This window comes from Mirounga angustirostris, unplaced genomic scaffold (genome assembly GCF_029215605.1).
Source record: "Mirounga angustirostris isolate CCGP_5_RB_7025 unplaced genomic scaffold, mMirAng1.0.hap1 SCAF_2, whole genome shotgun sequence".
NCBI lineage: Eukaryota > Metazoa > Chordata > Mammalia > Carnivora > Phocidae > Mirounga > Mirounga angustirostris.
In genome coordinates, this window is record NW_026991710.1 from 55,427,830 (window position 1) to 55,451,468 (window position 23,639).

At 36.5% G+C, this 23,639-nt stretch overlaps 1 protein-coding gene across 1 annotated transcript; it reads right to left on the reverse strand.

The window, feature by feature from the left end:
- Window positions 1-1,053: 1,053 nt before the first annotated feature.
- Window positions 1,054-21,740, reverse strand: LOC123841370 (UDP-glucuronosyltransferase 2B31-like). Its single transcript, XM_064584551.1, has 6 exons — window positions 20,997-21,740; window positions 16,137-16,285; window positions 14,535-14,666; window positions 12,502-12,589; window positions 4,467-4,686; window positions 1,054-1,897 (listed from the first exon to the last, which is right to left on the reverse strand). The coding sequence occupies exons 1-6, from the start codon at window positions 21,718-21,720 to the stop codon at window positions 1,618-1,620; spliced, it is 1,593 nt and encodes a 530-aa protein (XP_064440621.1). The 5' UTR covers window positions 21,721-21,740; the 3' UTR covers window positions 1,054-1,617.
- Window positions 21,741-23,639: the final 1,899 nt, after the last annotated feature.

Consider the following 23,639-nt stretch of genomic DNA (forward strand, 5'->3'; position numbering starts at 1 on the left):
AGTTGCTTGATATGATTTCAATTTTCTTAAATTTATTTAGACATTTTTTGTGACCTCACATATGATGTATTTGAAAAATATCCCAGAGCCAAGCAATCAAGTTTTATGTCTCCTGTGCTCCTGCCACAAAGGCCAGCATGCCAGTCATGTGTACAAGCTCATTTCAGTGAGACAGTGGTGATCTGGAATGGGTGAAAGTGTGAGCATGTAAAGGGCACCCACTGGACTCCAGGGAGGTTTGCAGTTTGTTGCTAGATGTATGCTGAATTTGAAGCCTAGTCCTTGGGCAGCAGCTTTTAAAATACACAACTAGGCCTCTTTCAGGGAAAAACTGGGAGATGGGCATTTCTGTCTCCTGCCTCTGCTGAGCCCCAAGGAGCTAGCCAGGTTAATAAGACCTTACATCCATTATCAAATGCTGAACATGAGAGTGAAAGCAACCAGGTGAATATTCTTAAAGGTCAAGAACAGGAAACAAACTGAGGCTTACTGGAGTGGTGGAGGGTGGGAGGGATGGAGTGGCTGGGTAATAGACATTAGGGAGGGTATGGGCTATGGTGAGCACTATGAATTGTGTAAGTCTATTGAATCACAGAACCGTACCTCTGAAACAAATAATACATTATATGTTAAAAAGAAGAAGAAGATAGCAGGAAGGGGAAAATGAAGGGGGGGGAATCGGAGGGGAGATGAACCATGAGAGACTATGGACTCAGAAACAAACTGAGGGTTCTAGAGCGGAGGTGGGCGGGGGGATAGGTTAGCCTGGTGATGGGTATTAAAGAGGGCATGTACAGAATGGAGCACTGGATGTTATACGCAAACAATGAATCATGGAACACTACATCAAAAACTAATAATGTATGGTGATTAACATAGCATAATAAAATAAAATTTAAAAAAAAGGTCAAGAAAAGGAAAGAGAATTTGGTCATGAAATCAAAGACTTTCAGATAGTTCAATTTTATAATAAGATTCAGGTAGTGGTGTTACATTTCTAATTCCACAAACATTTCACTGAAAAATGAGTAAACTGGTCATGAGTAAAAGGCCATCAACTTCCCATGTCCTTAGGTAAGGAGTGATGCTGAGGCTGGATCCACAGTAAGAGCCAAGGAGAATTAGTGGTCTTCCAAAACAAAATGGATGGGTAAATCATTTTACACAATTCCAACTACCTGTAGTTTCTCTAGCAAGGTACAAAACTACAAAATTCTGCACCAGAATTAAGTTAAAATATTCTGAGTATTTGCACAATCGTAGTGATATTGTGAATAGCCTTCTGTATGTTCTTGTGTCCATGCCCAATGTTTGAAACACAGTTAAGCTCAATAATTTCTGGAGAGGGGTTACTTTTGATTTAGAATAATGATTTTCAATAAATACCCATACAGTTTTATTTTTATTTTATTTATTTTTGCCAGTTTTTCTGTTGGCATGACATATTTCTAACTCTTAGGCAGTAAGTCCCTTAAAAGCAGATTTTGATCTGAGAAGCTAAGTTGTGAAAAGTCATTTTGTCGCAGGAGGAAGGGAATCTTACATCACAACTTCTTTCTGGAATAAACTTGAGGAGTCCCATCTATGAGGCATACCAGCTTGAGGCCCCAGATACAACTACTCCTTTTTTTCCTTCGTCCCTATTTTTGCAAACTTCCGGTAACAAAACAGACAACACCGTGTGGTGACAAATACAGCAGTTGCCACACAGGCCAGCAGGAACCCAATCACATCCAAAGAGTGGTACTGGAACCAGGTGAGGTTGTGGGAGGCTGGCCTGAGGTGTTTTGCTCCTTTGTGGCGCATGACAAACTCGATCCAGAAGACTGCTCTATCCAGGGGCTTTACAGGCTGATCGTGGTGAATTCTTGATAATTTCATAGCATTCTCTTTGTATCTAAAGGAGAAACATAAAGATACTGATATTGAAAGGAAGCTAATTTGCCTAATCATATAATTCCCATGAAAGGTTTTTGAAAAGTGCCATACAAATGATTCAAAATAAATGCCATAGAACTACAGAAGTAGTGTGTTTTTTATTTGGGTCCGCATAGGAGATTGGGCTTTTAAATTGGAATTTTCCCATCAACAAATATTTTAAAAAGTGAAAATGGAAGCTTATTTAGGATAGTTTTATCTTTTCTAACAGAGAAAATGATATGGGCCATTGTAACAGCTAAAAATGAGATGGTGGGAATGCACTTATAGAATGATCCTCATGAAGCAGTAAAGGGAATTATGTCATGGTGAGTAAAATGCCACCTCACTGGTCCCCGTGTCTCCACTCTTCTACCCTCTACTCTTTATTTTCCATCATGTAGACAGTCTGATTTTTGAAACAGATATCAGATCATGACACTTCCCTGCTCAAAATTTCTGTCTGGCTTCTCATTACATTTAGAATAAAATCCAACTATGAATTTTGGACTATATCTTACAGATACAGATGCCTAGCAACCTCTTCTCCTGTCACTTTGTCCCATGTACACTCTGTTGTAGGCACAGAGGTCTGCTAGCAGTTCACTGAAGTTGCCAAACATGTCCTCACCTCAGCACCTTTGCACTTTCTGTCCCCTCTGTCTCTCTGCTGGACACTATTCCCAGCAAAACCCCAAGACTGTTTCTACCTCTTGACCCAGCTTCGTGTTCCATCTCAGAGAGGCTTTTCTGGGCACACTATCAAAGCACCCTTGGACATTTGTTCTGTGTGTGTGTGTGTCTGTGTGTGTGTGTGTGTGTGTTACTATTTGAAACCTAGAATTTGAAAACATGTTATATTTTCCAGAAAAACATTTAAATATATTATATAAGAAAAATGCACATAGTCCTAACTGAATAGCTCATAAATTCAAAATTAGCTAAAATATTCACTTTTAGCTAAATTAGCTAAAATATTATTGTGAAGTGGATGTAATAATATACCTACTACTAAGGTATTTTCTTTTTCTTTCTTGCCTACTTTAAAGGATTTTTATTATTTGATTGTTCTATCATTTTCTTCTCGATAATACATTTTTCAGCATTTCTTTAGATGATACCCTCCTAATATAATATTAATACTATAGTAGTAATAAATACTGAATTCATGGTTGCTGTGCTAGGCACTACAAATTCCCTCACATTGTTTTCCTCTATAATACAGAAAATTTCAATATTTATCTTATCATATTTAAAAAGTTTTATCTTCAATAGGACACAATCAAGAAAGTGAAAAATCAAGCCAGCCAGAATGGAAGAAAATATTAACAAATCATATATCTGATAATGTATTGTATCCATAACACATAACAAATTCTTTAATAAGGTGAGACAAGTAATCAAATTTAAAAATTATCAAAAAATTGGAATAGACATTTCTCTAAAGAGGATATATGAATGGAAATTAGTATATGAAAAGATGCTTAATAACTCTGGCTATGGGGGAAATGCAAATCAAGACCACAAGGAGGGACCACTTCACACCCACTAGGATGTCTGTCATAAAACAGATGATAACAAGTGTTGGTAATGATGTGGAGAATTTGGATCTCACATACTCAGCAGGTGGAAAATGTAAAATGGTGCATGCATCTCATTTGGACATCAATTTGGCAGTTCCTCACAGAGTTAACATATGATCACCAACTCTACTCCTAGATGTCTATCCAAAAGAAATGAAAAATTTTGTTCACACAATAACATATGTAGCAATATTTGTAATTCCTAAATGTGGAAATAACCAAAATATTCATGAACTGATAAATGAATAGATTGTAGCATATCCATACCATAGAATATTATTCAGCAATACAAAACTACCACATGAATGAAACTCAAAAACATGCCAAGTGAAAGAAGCCACATGCAAAAGACCATAAATTGTATGATTCCATTTGTATGAAATATCCAGAATACAGCAATTTGTAAAGATAGAAAGTAGATTGTTTACTTAAGGCAAGAGGAATGAGAAATGACTTCTAAGTCATATGTGATTCCTTTTTGGGCAAATGAAAATGTCCCAAACTTAGATTATAGTGATGGTTTCATAATTCCATAACATTTTTATACTTTAAGTTTTATGGTACATAAATTACATATTATAAAATATATTAAAATAAGAATAAAAATTAATTTTTGGGCAAAAAGATTTTTAGTTTTAGAAATCTTTGGTACTGAATTGAAAGTTATTTTACATAACTGCAAATTCTTCATTCTTTCATTTTATGGATTCTATTATATCTTTAAAAATGTTTTCTTACAATTACCTATATGACTTTTGCATTTGTTCATGTGGAAAATTGTTGCAGCAATTGGTTACCCATTAAATCAATGGGGTTAAAATGCAACTTTGAAATAAATGTCTGGTTGAAAATAAAAGTAGATTTAAGATCAGTTAAATCATATTAAAATTTCAAAATTAGCCTCTTAAATATAGGATGAAACTCATGGTCACCATTGACAGAACTGAAAAAAATTATAATACTCACGAAGCATCATCAATGACCATCCTCAATGCATTGAGCAAATCTGTACTAGACAGTGTGTGGAAATCCAGACTGACAGCTGCTCCCTTGGCCTTCATGTGAGCAATGTTATCAGGTTGATCCGCAAACAAAGGAATGCCCACCATGGGGATCCCGTGGTGGATCGCCTCATAGATGCCATTGGCTCCACCATGAGTTACAAAGGCTTTGGTTTTTGGATGACCTAGGATTGGATGAATCTCAGCACATTATTAATTATAAGTCTTAGAAATAAAATGAGAGTTGGGCAACATAAGGCATATAGTATTATACATATGAAACAGCATTAAAATGTCTTTCAGTTCTCAGAGCAAGAAGCACATAAATCTGCTGGAGAGGTAAATGAAGATTGGTGTGGTGCTTGTAATTTGAAAAATGAATACAAGATGGCTGGACAGACAAATTTAAAGGGAACATTCTGGATAAAGAATAGCATGTGCAAAAAAAAAAAAAAAGACAAGGAGGTGGCATATTAGAACATATTCTCTTAAACAGTAAAGTCACTGAGTTTAACATGTAGGGTGTCAAGGTAGCAGGAAGTGTGATAGTGGTGGTTCAAATCAGGGAAAGACTGCACTTTATCATGAAATGTGTTGTGACTTCATGGAAATTATTATGGTGTTTTCCTAGAGAACATGTAGGGTCACTGATAATTAAAGAGGGGCTTTTATTTTTCAGTGACACTGAATACCCATGCAGAATGAGAAAGGATAGGAATAAGGTGGGAGAATTAGGAGACAGAGTGATGATCCAGGTAGTTATTAAGAAATTATTGGGGGAGGCAAAATGGTGGGAGTAGGGAACCTCATTTCATCTTGTTCCTGAATTTAGCTAGAAAACTATCAAATTATTCTGAACACCTATGAATTCAACCTGAGATACAAGAAAAGAATTGCTGGAATTCTACAAATAGAAAAGTGACCACTTTTTGCAAGGTAGGAGGTGCAGAAAAATGAATCTGAGGGTATATTTGGAAAATAAATGGAGGGGGGAGGGAGCCTCCATAAGCTGGCTACCAAAAATTGATATAGCCCCAGAGTGCAAACACAGACCCTTTTGAAGTCTGCTCCAGGGAGAGACACTCCTGCCTGAAAGGTACTCAGGTGGTGAGGTGGGGCAGAATCCTAGGTGAGACAGTGTGGTCTCAGGATCCCTGGGGTCACAGAAAGAATGGGGTGCCTGAGCTGGCAGAATTCCCAAGCATTAGAGCAGAGAAACCAGTTATGTTCAGTGAGACAGGAGGGGGCTCTCAGCTCAGTTCGCCATGAACCCCAAACTGCAGCATGATCGGGTGACTGCTCTCTGTGTGGGGGCCCTCCAAAGGGCATAAACGTGGTGACTCTCCACCTTCCCCCAGAAGGGGTGGTGCAGGAGGGTGCAGGACTGGGCAACTGCTCTGTGTGTGTGTGTGTGTGGGGGGGGTGTCCTGAAAAGGGCAGAAATGTGGTGACCCACCTTCCCCTGGGAGGATCAGTGTGGGCATGCACTGCAAGAGTCTAGAGTTTGGCAGACACAGAAGTGAAGACTGCTTATCCTGAAGGTTTACAGAAGAGAGGGGACTGCAATCTTTCAGCTTCAGGGCTGGAAATTGGGGTGCAGCCATTTTTATTTTCATCCTCTAAAGAGGCACAGAGGGCTTTCAGGGAACAAAAGCCACATAGAGCAATCAGAATCAGCTTACACTGAGCCCAGGCCCCTAGCAAGGGGTGGTGCAAGTCTGCCCAGGCAAAGACACCTGATAATCAGCACAGCTGGTCCCTCCCCCAGAAGACCAGCTGAAACAAGAAAACACCCAGTTTGTGGAGCACACAGGACTGCAAAACTCCAACACTATGGGAAAATAGTATATAGAAATTGAGGTTTTTTTTCTCAAGATTCATTTATCTTTCAGTTTAAAATTTTCCTTTTCTTTTTTTCCTTTTCAACTGGTTTCTTATTTATTTTTTAAAGATTTTATTTATTTGAGAGAGAGAGAGAGAACAAGCAGTGGGGAGGAGCAGAGGGAGAGAGAGAAGCAGACTCCCTGCTGAGGAGGGGGCCAAATGTGGGACTTGATCCCAGAACCTGGAGATCATGACCTGAGTTGAAGGCAGTTGCTTAACTGACTGAGCCAGAGAGGCATCTCAGCTGGTTTCTTATTTTATCAACTCTTTGTTTTTAAGTATTTTTTTAACTTTCATTTTTAAATTTACACTTTATAGATCTATTCTTCATTTTTGGCTTTCTTTCACTATTTCAATTTTATTTTTGTATATATATATAAGTTCTACTTTCTTTACAATTTTAGGATTTAGTGTCTTCTAATAAGCAGACCAAAATACATCCAGGACCAAGTGGATCACTGTGTTTTGTCCACCTGGGAGATTATAATCTCTCTTTTGCCCCCTTTTTTCTGTTTCTTTTTTCATTTCTGACCTCTTTGGATTTGTCTGGTGTGTTTCATTTGGGTCATGGTCGATAGTTTTTATTTTGTTCTCTCATTCATCCATTCTTCTCTGGGTAAAATGACTAGAAGGAGGAAGTCACAACAAAAGAAAGAACCAGAGGTAATCCTCTCTGTCACAGATGTAATCAATATGGACATAGGTAAAATGTCAGAGCTGGAATTCAGGATAATGGTTATAAAGTTACTAAGTGGGCTTGAAAAAAGCATAAAACACTAGAGAATCTCTTAGTGCAAAAATAAAATCTAATCATGCTGAAATTAAAAATGCTTTAACTGAGATGCAGTCTAAAATGGATGCTCTTACAGCTAAGGTAAATGAGGCAGAAGAGTCAGTAACATAGAAGACAAGATGATGGAAAGGAAGGAAGCTGGAGAAAAGCAAGAAAAACAACTAATGGACCATGAGGGGAGGCTTCAAGAAATCTGTGATACCATAAAGTGAAACAATATTAGAATTATTGGGGTCCCAGAGGAAGAGAAAGAGAAGGCCATGAGGTATATTTGAGCAAATCATAGCTGAGAACTTCCCTAATCTGGGGAAGGAAACAGGCATTCAAGTCCAGGAGGCACACAGAACCCCCCTCAAAATCAATAAAAATAGGTCAATTCTTCGACATACAACAATGAAACTTGCAAATCTCAGAGACAAAGAGAAAATCCTAAAAGCAGCTTGGGACAAGAGGTCCATAATCTACAAGGGTAGAAATATTAGACTTGCAGCAGTCCTATTCACAGAGACCTGGCAAGCCAGAAAGGACTGGCATGATATATTCAGGATGCTAAATGAGAAAAATATGCAGCCAAGAATATTTTATCCAGCAAGGCTGTCATTGAAAATAGAAGGAGAAATAAAAAGCTTCCAGGACAAACAGAAACTAAAAGAATTTCTGATCACTACACCAGCCCTGCAAGTAATATTAAAGGGGATCTTTTAAATGAAGAGAGAGTCCAAAAGTAACATAGATCAGAAAGGAACAGAGACAGTCCACAGAAACAGTGACTTCACAGGTAATACAATAGCACTAAACTCATAACTTTCAGTAGTTATTCTGAATGTAAATGGGCTAAATGCCCCAATTGAAAGACACAAGGTATCAGATTGCATAAAAAAGCAAGACCCATTAATATGCTGTCTGCAAGAGACATATTTTAGACCCAAAGACACTTCCAGATTGGAAGTGAGGGGGTGGAAAACCATTTATCATGATAATGGACATCAAAAGAAAGCTAGGGTGGCAATCCTTACATTAGACAAATTAGATTTTAAACCAAGGACTGTAGGAAGGGATGAAGAGGGACACTATATCATACTTAAAGGGTCTATCCAACAAGAAGATCTAACAATTATAAATATTTATGCTCCTAACTTGGGAGCAGCCATTTATATAAATAAATTAATAACCAAATTAAAGAAACACATTGATAATAATACAGTAATAGTAGGGGACTTCAATACCCCATTCACTGCAATGGACATGTAAGCAGAAGATCAACAAGGAAACAAGGGCTTTGAAAGACACACTGGACCAGATGGACTCCACAGATATATACAAAGCATTCCATCCTAAAAGAACAGAAAACACATTCTTCTCAAGTGCACATGGAACTTTCTCCAAAATAGATCACATACTGGGTCACAAATCAGGTTTCAACACATACCTAAAGATTAAGATTATCCCTTGCATATTTTCAGACCATGATTCTTTGAACTTGAACTCATTTACAAGAGGATATTTGGAAGGAATTCAAACACTTGGAGGTAAAAGAGCATCCTACTAAAGAATGAATGGGTCAACCAGGAAATTAAAGAAGAATTAAAACATTTCAGGGAAACAAATGAAAATGAAAACACAACTGTTCAAAACCTTTGGGATGCAGCAGAGGCCGTCCTAAGAGGGAAGTATATAGCAATGCAAGCCTTTATCAAAAAAATTAGAAAAGTCTCAAATACACAAGCTAACCTTACACCTAAAGGAGCTGGAGAAAGGACAGCAAATAAAGCTTAAACCAAGTAGGAGGAGAAAAATAATAAAGATCAGAGCACAAATCAATGAAATAGAAACCAAAAGAAGAGTAAAACAGATCAATGAAACTAGAAGCTTGTTCTTTCAAAGAATTAATTAGATCAATAAACCCCTAGCCAGACTTATACAAAAGAAAAGAGAAAGGACCCAAATTAATAAAATCATGAATGAAAGAGGAGATATCATGACCAACACCAAGGAAATACAAATAATTTTAAGAACATATTATGAGCAAATATATGCCAAAAAATTAGACAATCTGGAAGAAATGGATGCATTCCTGGGAACTTATAAACTACCAAAACTGAAACAGGAAGAAATAGAAAACCTGAACAGACCCATAACCAGGAAAGAAATTGAAGTAGTAATGAAAAATCTCCCAACAAACAAGAGTCCAGGGCCAGATGGCTTCCTAGGGGAATTCTACCAAACATTTAAAGAAGAACTAATACCTATTCTTCTGAAGCTGTTTCAAAAAATAGAAATGGAAGGAAAATTTCCAAACTTGTTCCATGAGGCCAGCATTACCTTTATCCCCAAACCAGACAAAGACCCCAACCAAAAAGGAGAATTACAGACCAATATCCCTGATGAACATGGATGCCAAAATTCTCACCAAGACTAGCCAATAGGATCCAACAGTACATTAAAAGGATTATTCACCATGACCAAGTGGGATTTATTCCTGGGCTGCAAGGGTGGTTCAACATTCACAAATCAATCAATGTAATACATCACATTAATAAAAGAAAGGAGAAGAACCATATGTGATCCTCTCAAGTGATAAAGAAAAAGCATTTGACAAAAATACAGTATATTTCTTGATTAAAACTCTCCACAGTGTAGGGATAGAGGGAACATACCTCAATATCATAAAAGCCACCTATGAAAAGCCTACAGAGAATATCATTCTCAATGGGGGAAAAACCAAGAGCTTTTCCTCTAAGGTCAGGAATACGACAAGGATGCCCACTCTCACCATTTTTGTTCAACATAGTACTAGAAGTCCTACCCTCAGCAATCAGACAACAAAAAGAAATAAAAACGCATTCAAATTGGCAAAGAAGAAGTCGAACTCTCGCTCTTCACAGATGACATGATACTTTATGTGGAAAACCCAAAACACTCTGCCCCAAAATTGCTAGAACTCATACAGGAATTCAGCAACATGGCAGGATATAAAATCAATGCACAGAAATCAGTTGCATTTCTATACACTAACAATGAGATAGAAGAAAGAGAAATTAAGGAGTTGATCCTATTTACAATTGCACTCAAACCATAAGATACCTAGGAATAAACTTAACTAAAGAAATAAAGGATCTGGGGGCGCCTGGGTGGCTCAGTCGTTAAGCGTCTGCCTTCGACTCAGGTCATGATCCCAGGGTCCTGGGATCGAGCCCCGCATCAGGCTCCCCTCTCAGCGGGAAGCCTGCTTCTCCCTCTCCCACTCCCCCCTGCTTGTGTTCCCTCTCTTGCTGTGTCTCTCTCTGTCAAATAAATAAAATCTTTAAAAAAAGAAAAAAAGAAAGAAAGAAAGGATCTGTACTCTAAAAATTACAGAAGACTTATGAAAGAAATTGAGGAAGACACAAAGAAATGAAAAAATATTCCATGCTCATGGATTGGAAGAATAAATATTGTTAAAATGTCTATGCTACCCAGAGCAATCTACATTTTCAATGAAATCCCTATCAAAATACCATCAACATTTTTCACAGAGCTGGAACAAATAATCCTAAAATTTGTATGGATCCAGAAAAGACCCTGAATAGCCAAAGGAATGTTGAAAAAGAAAACCAAAGTTGGTGGCATCACAATTCTGGACTTCAAGCTATATTACAAAGCTGTAATTATCAAGGGAGTGTGTAGGGATAGAGGGAATATACCTCAATATCATAAAAGCGCAAAAACAGATACATAGGTCAATGGAACAGAATAGAGAGCCCAGAAATGGCCCCTCAACTCTATGGTCAACTAATCTTCAACAAAGCAGGAAAGAATACCCAATGGAAAAAGGACAGTCTCTTCAATAAATGGTGCTGGGAAAATTGGACAGCCACATGTTGAAGAATGAAGCTAGATTATTTTCTTACATCATGCACAAAGATAAACTCAAAATGGATGAAAGACCTAAATGTGAGACAGGAATCCATCAAAATTCTAGAGGAGAATACAAGCAGCAACCTCTTCAACCTTGGTCACAGCAACTTCTTGCTAGACCTGTCTCCAAAGGCAAGTGAAACAAAGCAAAAATGAACTATTGGGACTTCATCAAGATAAAAAGGTTCTGCACAGCAAAGGAAATAGTCAATAAAACTAAAAGGCAACCTATGGAATAAGAGAAGAAATTTGCAAATGACTGTTTGCAAACCCTCTTACACTGTTGGTGAGAATTCAAGCTGGTGCAGCCACTCTGGAAAATAGTATGGAGGTTCCTCAAGAAGTTAAAAATAGAGCTTCGGGGCGCCTGGGTGGCTCAGTTGGTTAAGCGACTGCCTTCGGCTCAGGTCATGATCCCGGAGTCCCGGGATCGAGTCCCGCATCGGGCTCCCTGCTCAGCAGGGAGCCTGCTTCTCCCTCTGACCCTCCCCCCTCTCATGTGCTCTCTGTCTCTCTCATTCTCTCTGTCTCAAATAAATAAATAAAATCTTTAAAAAAAAAAAAAATAGAGCTTCCCTATGACCCAGCAATTGCACTACTAGGTATTTACCCCAAAGATACAAATGTATTGATCTGAAGGAGCACCCGCACCTCAGTGTTTATAGTAGCAATATCCACAGTAGCCAAACTGTGGAAAGAGCTGAGATATCCATGGACAGAGGAATGGATAAAGAAGGTGTGGTATATATATATACAATGGAATATTACTCAGCCATCAGAAAGGATGCATACTTGCCATTTACAATGACATGGATGGAACTGGAGGGTATTATGCTGAATGAAATAAGTCAACCAGAGAAAGACAATTATCTTATGGTTCCACTCATATGGCAAATATAAGAAACAGCACAGAGGATCATAAGGAAAGGGAGGAAAAACGGAATGGAAAAAAATCAGAGAGGGAGAAAAAACATGAAAGACTCTTAAATATAGGAAACAAACTGAAGGTTGCTGGAGGGGCGGTGTGTGGGAGGATGGGGTAACTGGGTGATGGGCATTAAGGAGGGCACATGATGTGATGAGCACTGGGTGTTATATGCAACTGATAAATTATTGAACATTACATCCAAAACTAATGATGTACTATATTGGCTATTTGAATTTAAATTAAAAAATAAAAAAATTACCTTTGAGAAGTAATTACACCTGAAATAAAGATACTTTGACTCTGGCCATAAGGAATGTGACTGTATATAATAACATGCTGTATCTTATCTTTTCCCCCCTAGGACTGCAAAATAAATGTAAGGAAGTTAAGTTTGGTTTTTGAGTTTTTCAATAATAAATGTTCAATCAATTTCCTTCTTGGAAACTCTTATCATTTTGTTTAGAGTTACTTTCAATTCAGTGTTTTCCAGATTCTTACCAAGAAGGTCATTCTGGGGGATCCACTTATATAGCCGAGTATTTGGCCCTAAGGTGTCTGGTTTCTTGCCATCAAATCTCCATAGAACCTGTTAAGAAAATACCTTATTTCATGAGTTGAACTTTGAAGTTATAGCATGTAGGAATTTTAAAGAAATTAAGAGATAATCTAGTTAGACCCCTTTCATTGACTGGTAAGTAATAAGGACAAAAGATATTAAAAGTAAGACTACTAAAACACTGGTATAATAAAATACCCACATTTTTGTTCCTTATTTTTATATTCAATCAAGTATGATTGTAATCATGATGGTTCACACATAGAGATTAGACAAATGAGATTATCAGTGACAAATACAAGTATTTAAAACATTTTTAAGCAGTTATTATAATTCTAGTGCAAACAAGTAGGAAATTACTAAGATCTACACATTTGTTTTATCTATTATAATTGCTTTCATCTTCCGATGTCATATTAACCTATTTATTCCTTTTTAAGTGTTACAGAAGTTCACTTGTATCTACTTGTTCCATACATTATTTTATTAGAGTTTTATGTCTTTTGATATACAAAAAAGCTAAGTATGCAATCTGCTGCTTGTGAGAAATAATTCTGCTTATTAGTAATTTATTAATATAAATAATTTCTACTTAGTACATTTAATTTATTTTACATTACTAATTATTAGGCACTACTTCCAAGAAAAATGTAATTTTTTACATGAATCCAGGTTATTATTACTATTTCTTGGTTTGGAAGTTTTTTAAATGTTACAAAGAAGAGCCTGTTGGCACTTCAGAAATAACAGTGTAGCTGCTGAAAAAAAATCCAAAACTGTGATGATGCTAAATTTTATTTAACTGATTGTTAACACTTCAGTGATGCACTACAAAGCATTGACAGCTTTGATTAATATGAGGTCTATACCCAAGCAATTTCCATTCTCAGTACCAAAATAGATTGATTTTAGAATTCCCCAGCAATCCTCATAAACTGGATTATAGTTTTCATTGGTTAACATATATTTGCTATGTTTCAAGTAACTTTAGATATTAAGTGAACATTAGCATAAAGAGAAACTATATCAGTAAACTAAAAAGTAGTTCACAAATACCCAAATACTCCAGGTTTTTTTCTATATATTGGAAAGCAATTTACTACTATATTTTATGTAGAAAGAGGCATCTGAAACTTTCCCTTGCTAGGCTTGTTTCTGGTTGACTCCTTAATATATTTACATTTCCTTCCTTAATCAGGAGGAGTTAGTATTCTGATAAGTTAAAGTCCTTTTGGAACCACGTATTAGTAAGCACAGGGTCACCTTGAGGGGTAGACCCATCTCCCCCTTTTTCATTTATCTTACTCTTTTAATAGGGCCCACTCCACCAGTCATGTCAGTTTTTCTCTTTCTCTAAATAATCTAGGCTGGATGAATGCCTAGACATAGCTTGGTGAACCCTGGCCATCCTCTCTCTGAACAGCATACTGAATAGGCTTATCTCAAAAATTTAGGGGAAGGAAAAGAAACCTGGATTATCCAGCAAGCATAAACTGCATGATGCTTTTCAGACTTTTATCAGTTCCTGCTTAACATAACTATTGAAATTTAACTCCTTTCTGAGAACATCTATGAGGTATTCAGTGCCCTTGGAAATCCTGTAAGGAAAAGGAGTGAATGACAGGACAGAATTTGGTGATTTCTGTATCTGCCCATGATACATTATAATAGCAAACTTTACGCTGTACCTCCTAAGTATATACCTCCTAAATATATTTCTTTCTGATCTCAATGTTAATACCAAAGTTATTGTCAAAACACCTTCCGTACTACTTTAGCATCTGCTGTGACAGGCGGGGATACTCACCACTATACTAATGAGGATAGCATCTGCTGTGTATATTTTGCTCATATCTGAGATAAATTGGAGCTATCATCATGGTTTCCATGTCATGAAGGAAAGGGTAATCAAACCCTTTACACAGTTTAACAGACTTATTAAGTAGTTGTATATGATTAAGTTACTTTATCTAACCTTTTGTGGAATCTGGGCAAGGGCTGATGCAATCACATTGGCTCTTTCCTCTGACATGTTATTGACCATTGACCCTAGACTAAACACCACAATACCGTTTTCTCCAGAGCTCTGGACAAACTCTTCCATTTCCTGTGAAGAAAGAATTTGCTCCATCACAAAAGAGGAACAGCATAGCAAACACTATTAAAAGAATTTCTACAGGGGCGCCTGGGTGGCTCAGTCAGTTAAGTATCTGACTCTTGATTTCATCTCAGGTCATGATCTCAGGGTTCTGAAATTGAGCCCCGAGTCTGGCTCTACACTCAATGGGGAATCTGCTGGGTATTCTCTCTCTCCCTCTGCTCCACTCCCCCCAACGCCCCTACTCTATCTCAAATAAATAAATCGTTTTTAAAAAAGAGAATTTCTACAAACAGCTAAAGAGAGATACCAAATATTATCAGGAGTTATTAGAGTAATGGCTGTTTTTATCTTTAAATTGTGATAAAATACACACAAAAATTGCCATTTTAACTATTCCTGGGTATGCAGTTCAATAATGGGTATATTTACACTGTTGGGTAACCAATCACTGGAACTTTTTCATCTTGCTAAACTGGAACTCTGTACCCATTATATAACAATTCCCCATTCCCTCCTTTACATCTTTAGCAGCCATCATTATACTTTGTATTTCTATGAATTTGACTAATCTGCATACCTCATATCAGTGGAATCATACAGTATTTGTCTTTCTGTGATTACCCCTTTCACTTTGCATAATGTCCTAAGGTTTTCCACGTTGGAGTATGTGTTAGAATTTTCTTCTATTTTATGACTAATATTCCATTGTGTGTAAATACATTTTGTTTATGGATTTATCTGTTGATGGACACTGTATTAGACTGAATAGAACTTTTGCTAGTTTTACCTCAGGATTTAGACCTTGAGAAATTTACCATATACACCTAAACATTTTGTAATCAAAATTGATATTAGGTTAACCACCAAATAAGATCTTAGTTTTATCTTATTACCAATAAGAAGGTAGACAAACAAGATGTTGAAGAGACCATAAAATCATTCAGTAAGGGATACTTGTTTTTCAATTTTGTCTTAAAGTTACAATATCAACTTAAAACATATTACATTATTGCTTTCTTTCAAAAAAAAAAAAAGAAAGCATACAGAACTCTTTTGTAATTTTATATTGTGAATGTTTTTCAGATATAAGTGGTAGAAATTATTTGGTCCTTATTAAATATGCAGAATTTATGGTCCTTATTATATACACAGTGTAGTTTTCTCTGCACTCATTTTGTCAGCTATAATGTTGAGAACCATGTTCCCCCGATCTTTACTAAGATTTTGTCCAGTCTTGGTGTGTGGCAGAAAACACATGTTCTCATAGGCTAAGCAAACCCTTTAATGCTCTAAGTTGTCAAACCTTGGGATCTCAAATGAATTGTGTAAATGTTGGAGTGACAGCAAGTAAACATTGGATTTGCCTGCAGATATTGTTGGGGACACACAAACATTGTTGAGAAATGGTGTTTTTAAGCTAGAATACTGGTGAAATGCCTCAGAGAAAATAAAACAAAAGAAACAGGAATCAGTTACCTTAGGCAGGGGTTTGGCAGGTTTGCAGTGGAGTCCTCCAACAAATTCAAAATTTGGTAGGAGTGGGCGAGGAAATTCAAAATCCCAGTAGGTTCGAATGAGCCATATTTGAGCCTTTCCCATTAACTCAAATAATGTAGTGGGTCTTCCTGAAGGGAAAAAAACCAAACATCACATCAATAAGAGAAGGGATAAAAACCATATGATCATTTCCATGTATGCAGAAAAAGCATTTGACAAAGTACACATCCATTCATGATAAAAACTCTCAACAAAGTTGGTTTAGAGTGAACATACTTCAACAAAATAAAGGCCTTATATGGAAAACCCACAGTGAATATCATACTCAATGGGGAACAACAGAGAGCTTTTCTCCTAAGGTCAGGAACAAGACAAGGATGTCCACTCTTACCACTTTTATTCAACATAGTACTAGAAGTCCTGGCTACAGCTGTCAGAGGACAAAAAGAAATAAAAGTTATCCAAAAGCAAAACTTTCACTATTTGCAGATGACATGACTTACCAAAAAACTACTAGAACTGTTAAATTAATTCAGTAAAGTCACAGGATGCAAAATCAGTATACAGAAATCTGTTACATTTCTATATACTAATAATGAAGCAGAAGAAAGAGAAATTAAGAAAATAATCCCATTTGTAATTGCACCAAAAATAATAAAGTACCTAGGAATAAGGATATAAGAGGATATAAGGAAACGGAAAGGCATTCTGTGCACATGAATTAGAAGAACAAATATTGAACTGTATATACTACCCAAAGCAATCTACATATTTAATGCAATCCCTATCAAAACACCAACAGCATTTTTCACAGAACTGGAACAAACTATCCTAAAATTTGTATAGAACCACAAAAGACTCCAAATAGCTAAAGCAATCTTGAAAAAGAAAAAAATGGGAGCTATCACAATTCCAGACTTCAAGTTATACTACAAAGCTGTAATCAAGATAGTATGGTACTGGCACAAAAACAGACACATAGATCAATGGAACAGCATAGAAAACCCAGTTATATGGTCAATTAATCTTTGACAAAGAGGAAAGAATATCCAATGGGAAAAAAGATAGTCTCTTCAACAAATTGTGTTGGGAAAATTGGGCAGCTACATGCAAAGGTATGAAACTGGACCACTTTCTTATACCATACACAAAAATAAATTCAAAATGGATTAAAAAACTAAATGTGAAACCTGAAACTATAAAAATCCTAGAAGAGAGTACAGGCAATAATGTCTCTGACATCAGCCATAGGAACATTTTTCTAGATATGTCTTCTGAGGCAAGGGAAATAAAAGCAAAAATAAACTATTGGGACTACATCAAAGTTAAAAAAAAAAAACAAACACCTCTGTATAATGAAGGAAACAATAAAACTAAAAGGCAACATACTGAATGGGAGAAGATATTTGCAAATGACATTTGAGAAAGGGTTAGTACCCAAAATATATACAGAACTTATAGGGTGCCTGGGTGGCTCAGCCGTTAAGTGTCTGCCTTCGGCTCAGGTCATGATCCCAGGGTCCTGGGATCGAGCCCCTCATTGGGCTCCCTGCTTGGCAGGAAGTCTGCTTCTCCCTCTCCCACTCTCCCTGTTTGTGTTCCCTCTCTCGCTGTGTCTCTGTCTGTCAAATAAATAAATAAAATCTTAAAAAAAAAGAACTTATACAACTCAATACCCCAAAACCAAATAATCCAATTTTAAAAAGGACAGAAGACATGAACAGACATTTCTCCAAAGAAGGCATACAGATGGCCAATAGACACATGAAAAGATGCTCCACATCCCTCATCATCAGGGAAATGCAAATCAAAACTACAGTGAGATACCACCTCACATCTTTCAGAATGGCTAAAATCAAAGCCACAAGAAACAAGTGTGGAGGTTTCTCAAAAAGTTAAAAATAGATGTACCCTATGATTCAACAATTGCACTACTAGGTATTTACCCAAAGAATACAAAAATACTCATTCAAAGGGATACATGTACCCCAATGTTTATAGCAGCATTATCTACAATAGCCAAATTATGGAAACAGCCTAAGTGTCCACCAACTGATGAATGGCTAAAGAAGTGGTATATTTATACAATGAATATTACTCAGCCATAAAGAAGAATGAAATCTTGGGGCACTTGGCTGGCTCAGTTGGTTAAGCATCCGACTCTTGGTTTTGGCTCAGGTCATGATCTAGTGTTCGTGGGATGGAGCCCCAAGTGGGGCTATGTGGTCAGTGTGGAGTATGCTTCAGATTCTCTCTCCCTCTCTCTCCCACTCACTTTCTCTCTCTCTCTCTGAAATAAAGAAAATCTTTTTTAAAAAATGAAATCTTGCAATTTGCAATGACACAGACGGAGCTAGAGAGTATTATACTAAGTAAAATAAGTCAGTCAGAGAAAGACAAATACCATATGATTTCACTCATATGTGGAATTTAAGAAACCAGATAAACAGACAAAAAGACAAACCAAGAAATAGACTCTGAACTGTAGAAAACAAACTGAGGGTTACTGGAGGGGCAGTGGGTGGGGGGATGGATTAAATAGGTGATGGGGATTAAGGAGGACACTTGTGATGAGCACAGGGTGATGTCCAGAATTGTTGAATCACTATATTGTACACCTGAAACTAATATAACACTCTCTGTTAACTATACTGGAATTAAAATTAAAACTTAATAGAAAAATAAAAGTAAATAAATAAATAAGTAAAAAAAACCCCACAACAAGCAACAGGTAGAGGAAATAAGAGTAATGTAATGTGAATATACTAGGGAATTTTCTGAAAAGAGTTTGGAATAATTTAGTCAAAAATGTTCAAAAATATTTGTAGTTTGATAATAGAGCACATATATGATACAAACATGTATAATGATGCAAATATATATTTACACATTTATATGTTGTTCATATGTATATTTGAAAGACAAAGCGTAAGACTCATTTCTAACATCACAATAGTACATTCACAATCATAAACAATTATTAAACCTAAGCTACTATCAAATTAAACATGCATTTGTTTACTTTAAAATGCTGCAGAAGTAGCAGATGCAAATGTAAACAATTATTTGAGCTCCCCAATCAATTAACCAATGGAAACACATTTCCCTAGGGTACTCAGTCTCATTTCTATAATTTAGCAAGTTATTCCCTTGATCCTAGATTTTCCAAGAAAACTGTGAGGTTTTGAAGGTATGGTTTGATTCCTTGTACTTACCATTGCACTTGGTTCACATTAGGAGCTTAATAATATTTGTATATTAAATGATATTTGCAAATAACAGCTGGAATATTTTCATCAAGTATGGAAATAGGTATGTGCACTCTTAATTTTGGCTCACTTTTTCTTTAACGGAGTAACAGTTTTTAAAAAATGTGAACTATTAATGTGTATGTGCAACTTTCAACAAGATTTTAGGCCTTTAAAACATGATTTATAAGCCCTGGTGAAAGAATTTGTAATCATTAGAAACTTCTTATTATAGGTTCCTGAGTCTGGGGTAGAGCCACCACTTAGTCCAGTTATGAAGGACTCTTTCAGGTAATATGACAAAACACTTTAATTTTTAAATTAAAGGGAAACAAGTGGAAATAATATCCTCAATACTTTATAGACAGTTATACTAGAAATATGTGACTCCTCAATTAATATGTCTGCTTTCATCAAGATAGTGAAATTTCTAATGTCTTTTTTAAAAAAGATTTTATTTATCTATTTGACAGAGAGAGAGAGAGAGCACAAGCAGGGGAAGTGGCAGGCAGATCAAGAGGGAGAGGCAGGCTTCCTGCTGAACAGAGAGCCTGACGTGGGCCTCAATCCTAGGACTCTGGGATCATGACCTAAGCTGAAGGCAGATGCTTAACCAACTGAGCCACCCAGGGACCCCTCTAATGCCTTTTTTAAAAAATGGAAAAAGTAAAGTAAAATGGATATGTAGGAAATAGGCACAGCAGAGAGGATTTTTAAGGCAGTGAAACTACTCTGATACAATAGTGATGTATACATATCATTAAAAATTTGTTAAAACCTTTTTTTTTTTTTTTGAAGATTTTATTTATTTGACAGAGAGAGACACAGTGAGAGAGGGAACATAAGCAAGAGGAGTGGGAGAGGGAGAAGCAGGCTTCCCACGGAGCAGGGAGCCCGATGCGGGGCTCGATCCCAGGACCCTGAGATCATGACCTGAGCCGAAGGCAGACGCTTAACGGCTGAGCCACCCAGGCATCCCCCCAAAATTTGTTAAAACCTATAGAATGTACAACACCAAGAGTGAACTCTAATGTAAACTATGGACTTTGGATGATAATATGTGTCAATGTAGGTTCATCAGTTGTAACAAATGTACCACTCTGGTGGGGAATGTTTTATGCATGTGTGGGGGCAAGGGTTAAATGGGAAATCTTGACTCAATATGCTGTGACTTAAAATTATTCTAAAAAGTAAAGCATATCAGAAGTAATACTTTCACCCTGTATTTAATAAATAACAAAGAAAGGTTAAAACACTTTATCCAGAAAAAAGTAAAAAAAAATTTTTTAAGTATTACAAACAAACACACAAAGAATAGGTATCTAATTGCTTCAAGAAATCCTTAGTGTTTTAATTTGTGGTTATTGACTTCCTGGAGTGTAATGTACTAAATAATGGACCACAGGGTTCTAACTGGCCCTGTCATATAAGTCTTTCCATAACATTTGTGAGGTTGAGAGATCATTTTATATTTTCATTTCATCATTGCACTTATAAAGGACAAATTTCTCTGATTTTATATTTATACAAACTCACCTTCCCTGGCACTAAGAATTAAAACTTCATGCTACCAATTAAAAACATGACTTACCTAGTACTTCGCTGTAAAACTGATCCCAACTCTTCTCACTAAATGATCGGAAACAAAAGTCAAAATAAAGCATATATATCATATTTTTTACTCTCTCCATGAATGTCATTTGACCACTTAATTCTGACATAATCATAGGCACGTAGGACGGAGGTAAAGGAAGTCCTCCACTATACTTTTCAACTCTATAGCCAGGAGAGAAGCGGAGACTGTACACTAAAGGTATTTTAAGTAGCTCAGCCAGCAGTTCACCACAGGGTCCAATGGCATCTGCAAGAATGACGTCAAACTTCGATTCTTGTAGTTTTGTCATGAGTTTCCTGTTCAAAACTATATCTTTACAGAACTTTTGAATACAGTCAGAATATTCCCACAAGATTTCTTGCAGTTGTGAAAAATATCCCCAAAATGTATCTCTTGGCAAATTATATATCCATATGTGGATCAGTTTCCTGAAAATATCCTCAAAATCCTTTCTCTGTAAATATACAGGATAAATCTCATATTTAATAGTAGATGATTTGCTCGGATCAACAAGAATGGAAGCTGAAGATGTCAGAACAGTCACTTCATGACCTCTCTGGATAAGTTCATCCAGGATTGTCTTTATATTGATCCAGTGGCTATATTCTGTGGGCCACACTAGCACATTTCCACAACTTCCAGAGCTGAAGTAACAGCTCAGCTGAAGCAGCAGAAGAACTGAAATCCATTTCATAGACATCCTAGTGGAATGCAATGCTTCTTTTCAGACTCCTGTTTCCTTCTCCCATTGCTTGTACTTATATCCAAGGAGAAATCAATCAGTAAGTTAAAGTATAACTCCTACATTTCAAAGTAAACACATTATATCAACAGTCAGAGCATCTGAATGGCAAGTGGAAAAAGCCAAAGGTAGATGATTTCATTTGTATACAGATGTGTTTAATATTTGTTTGACACTTGTAAGTTCTATCATCTAGCGAATGATGAATATACAAGTGAATTTATTTCTTGGATATGATGGTTCAAGAAATTTTTTTTTGCTTTGTTCATAAAAATTTGGTTGACATGTAATTCATATGCTATAAAATTGTCAGATTTAAAGTGTACAATTCAGTGGTTCTTAGTATATTCCCAGAATTGTGCAACTACCATGACGATCAATTTTAGAGCACTTTTATTACCCCAAATGGAAACCTTTTACCCTCTAATGAAACTGCGTTTTCTGCATCTCCCAGCCCTAGTCAACATTTTATCTACTTTTTGTCATATATATTGTCTGTTCTCTTTGTGACTGGCTCCCTTAATTAGCATGATGTTTTATGTTAAAAATTTGTTTTCTGACTTTATTGAGATATCATTGATACAACAGTGTGCAGGTTTAAGGTGTACAGCATGATGACTTGATTCACTTATGTACTGTGAAATGGTTACACCACAAGATTTGTTACCACGTCCATCACCTCACATAATTTTTTTTTTTGTGGTGAGGACTTTTTAAAAATCTTTTTTTATTACTTTTTTTATTAAAGCATAGTTCACACAAACATTTCATTAGTTTCAGGTTACAACATAGTGACTCAGCAAGTCTATCTGCTATGTTATGCTCACGACAAATGTAGATTCCATTTGTCACTACACAACATTATTACAATAACTTTGACTATATTCCCTATGCTGTACCTTTTATCCTCCTGACATTCATTCCATAACTGGAAGCCTGTATCTCCCACTCCCCTTCACCCATTTTGCTTTCCCTCTCTCCCTCTTTTTTTTTTTTTTTTTAGCAACCATCAATTCTCTGTATTTATGAGTCTTTCTGCTTTTGTTTATTTTTGTTTTTTAGATTCCACATATAAGTGAAATCATATGGTATTTGTCTTTCTCCCTCTGACTTACTTCATTTAGCATAATACTCTCTCAGTCTGTCCATGTTATCACAAATGGCAAGTTAACATTTTTTTATGGTGGATTAATATAGCATTATCTACACATACTACATCTTCTTTATCCATTCATTTATTGATGGACATTTGGGTTGCTTCCATATGCTGGCTATTGCAAATAATGCTGCAGTAAACATAGGGTGTATATATCTTTTTGAATTAGTGTTTTTGTTTTCTTTTTTTTTTTATTCTTATGTTAATCCCCATACATTACATCATTAGTTTTAGATGAAGTGTTCCATGATTTATTGTTTGTGCATAACACCCAGTGCTCCATGCAGAATGTGCCCTCCTCAATACCCACCACCAGGCTAACCCATCCACCCACCCCCCTCCCCTCTAGAACCCTGTTTGTTTTTCAGAGTCCATCGTCTCTCATGGTTCGTCTACCCCTCCGATTTCCCCCGCTTCATTCTTCCCCTCCAGCTACCTTCTTCTTCTTTTTTTTTTTCTTAACATATATTGATTTATTTGTTTCAGAGGTACAGGTCTGAGATTCAACAGTCTTGCACAATTCACAGCGCTTACCAGAGCACATACCCTCCCCAGTGTCTATCACCCAGTCACCCCATCCCTCCCACCCCACTCCAACAACACTCAGTTTGTTTCCTGCGATTAAGAATTCCTCATATCAGTGAGATCATATGATACATGTCTCTCTCTGTTTGACTTATTTCACTCAACATAATACCCTCCAGTTCCATCCACGTCGTTG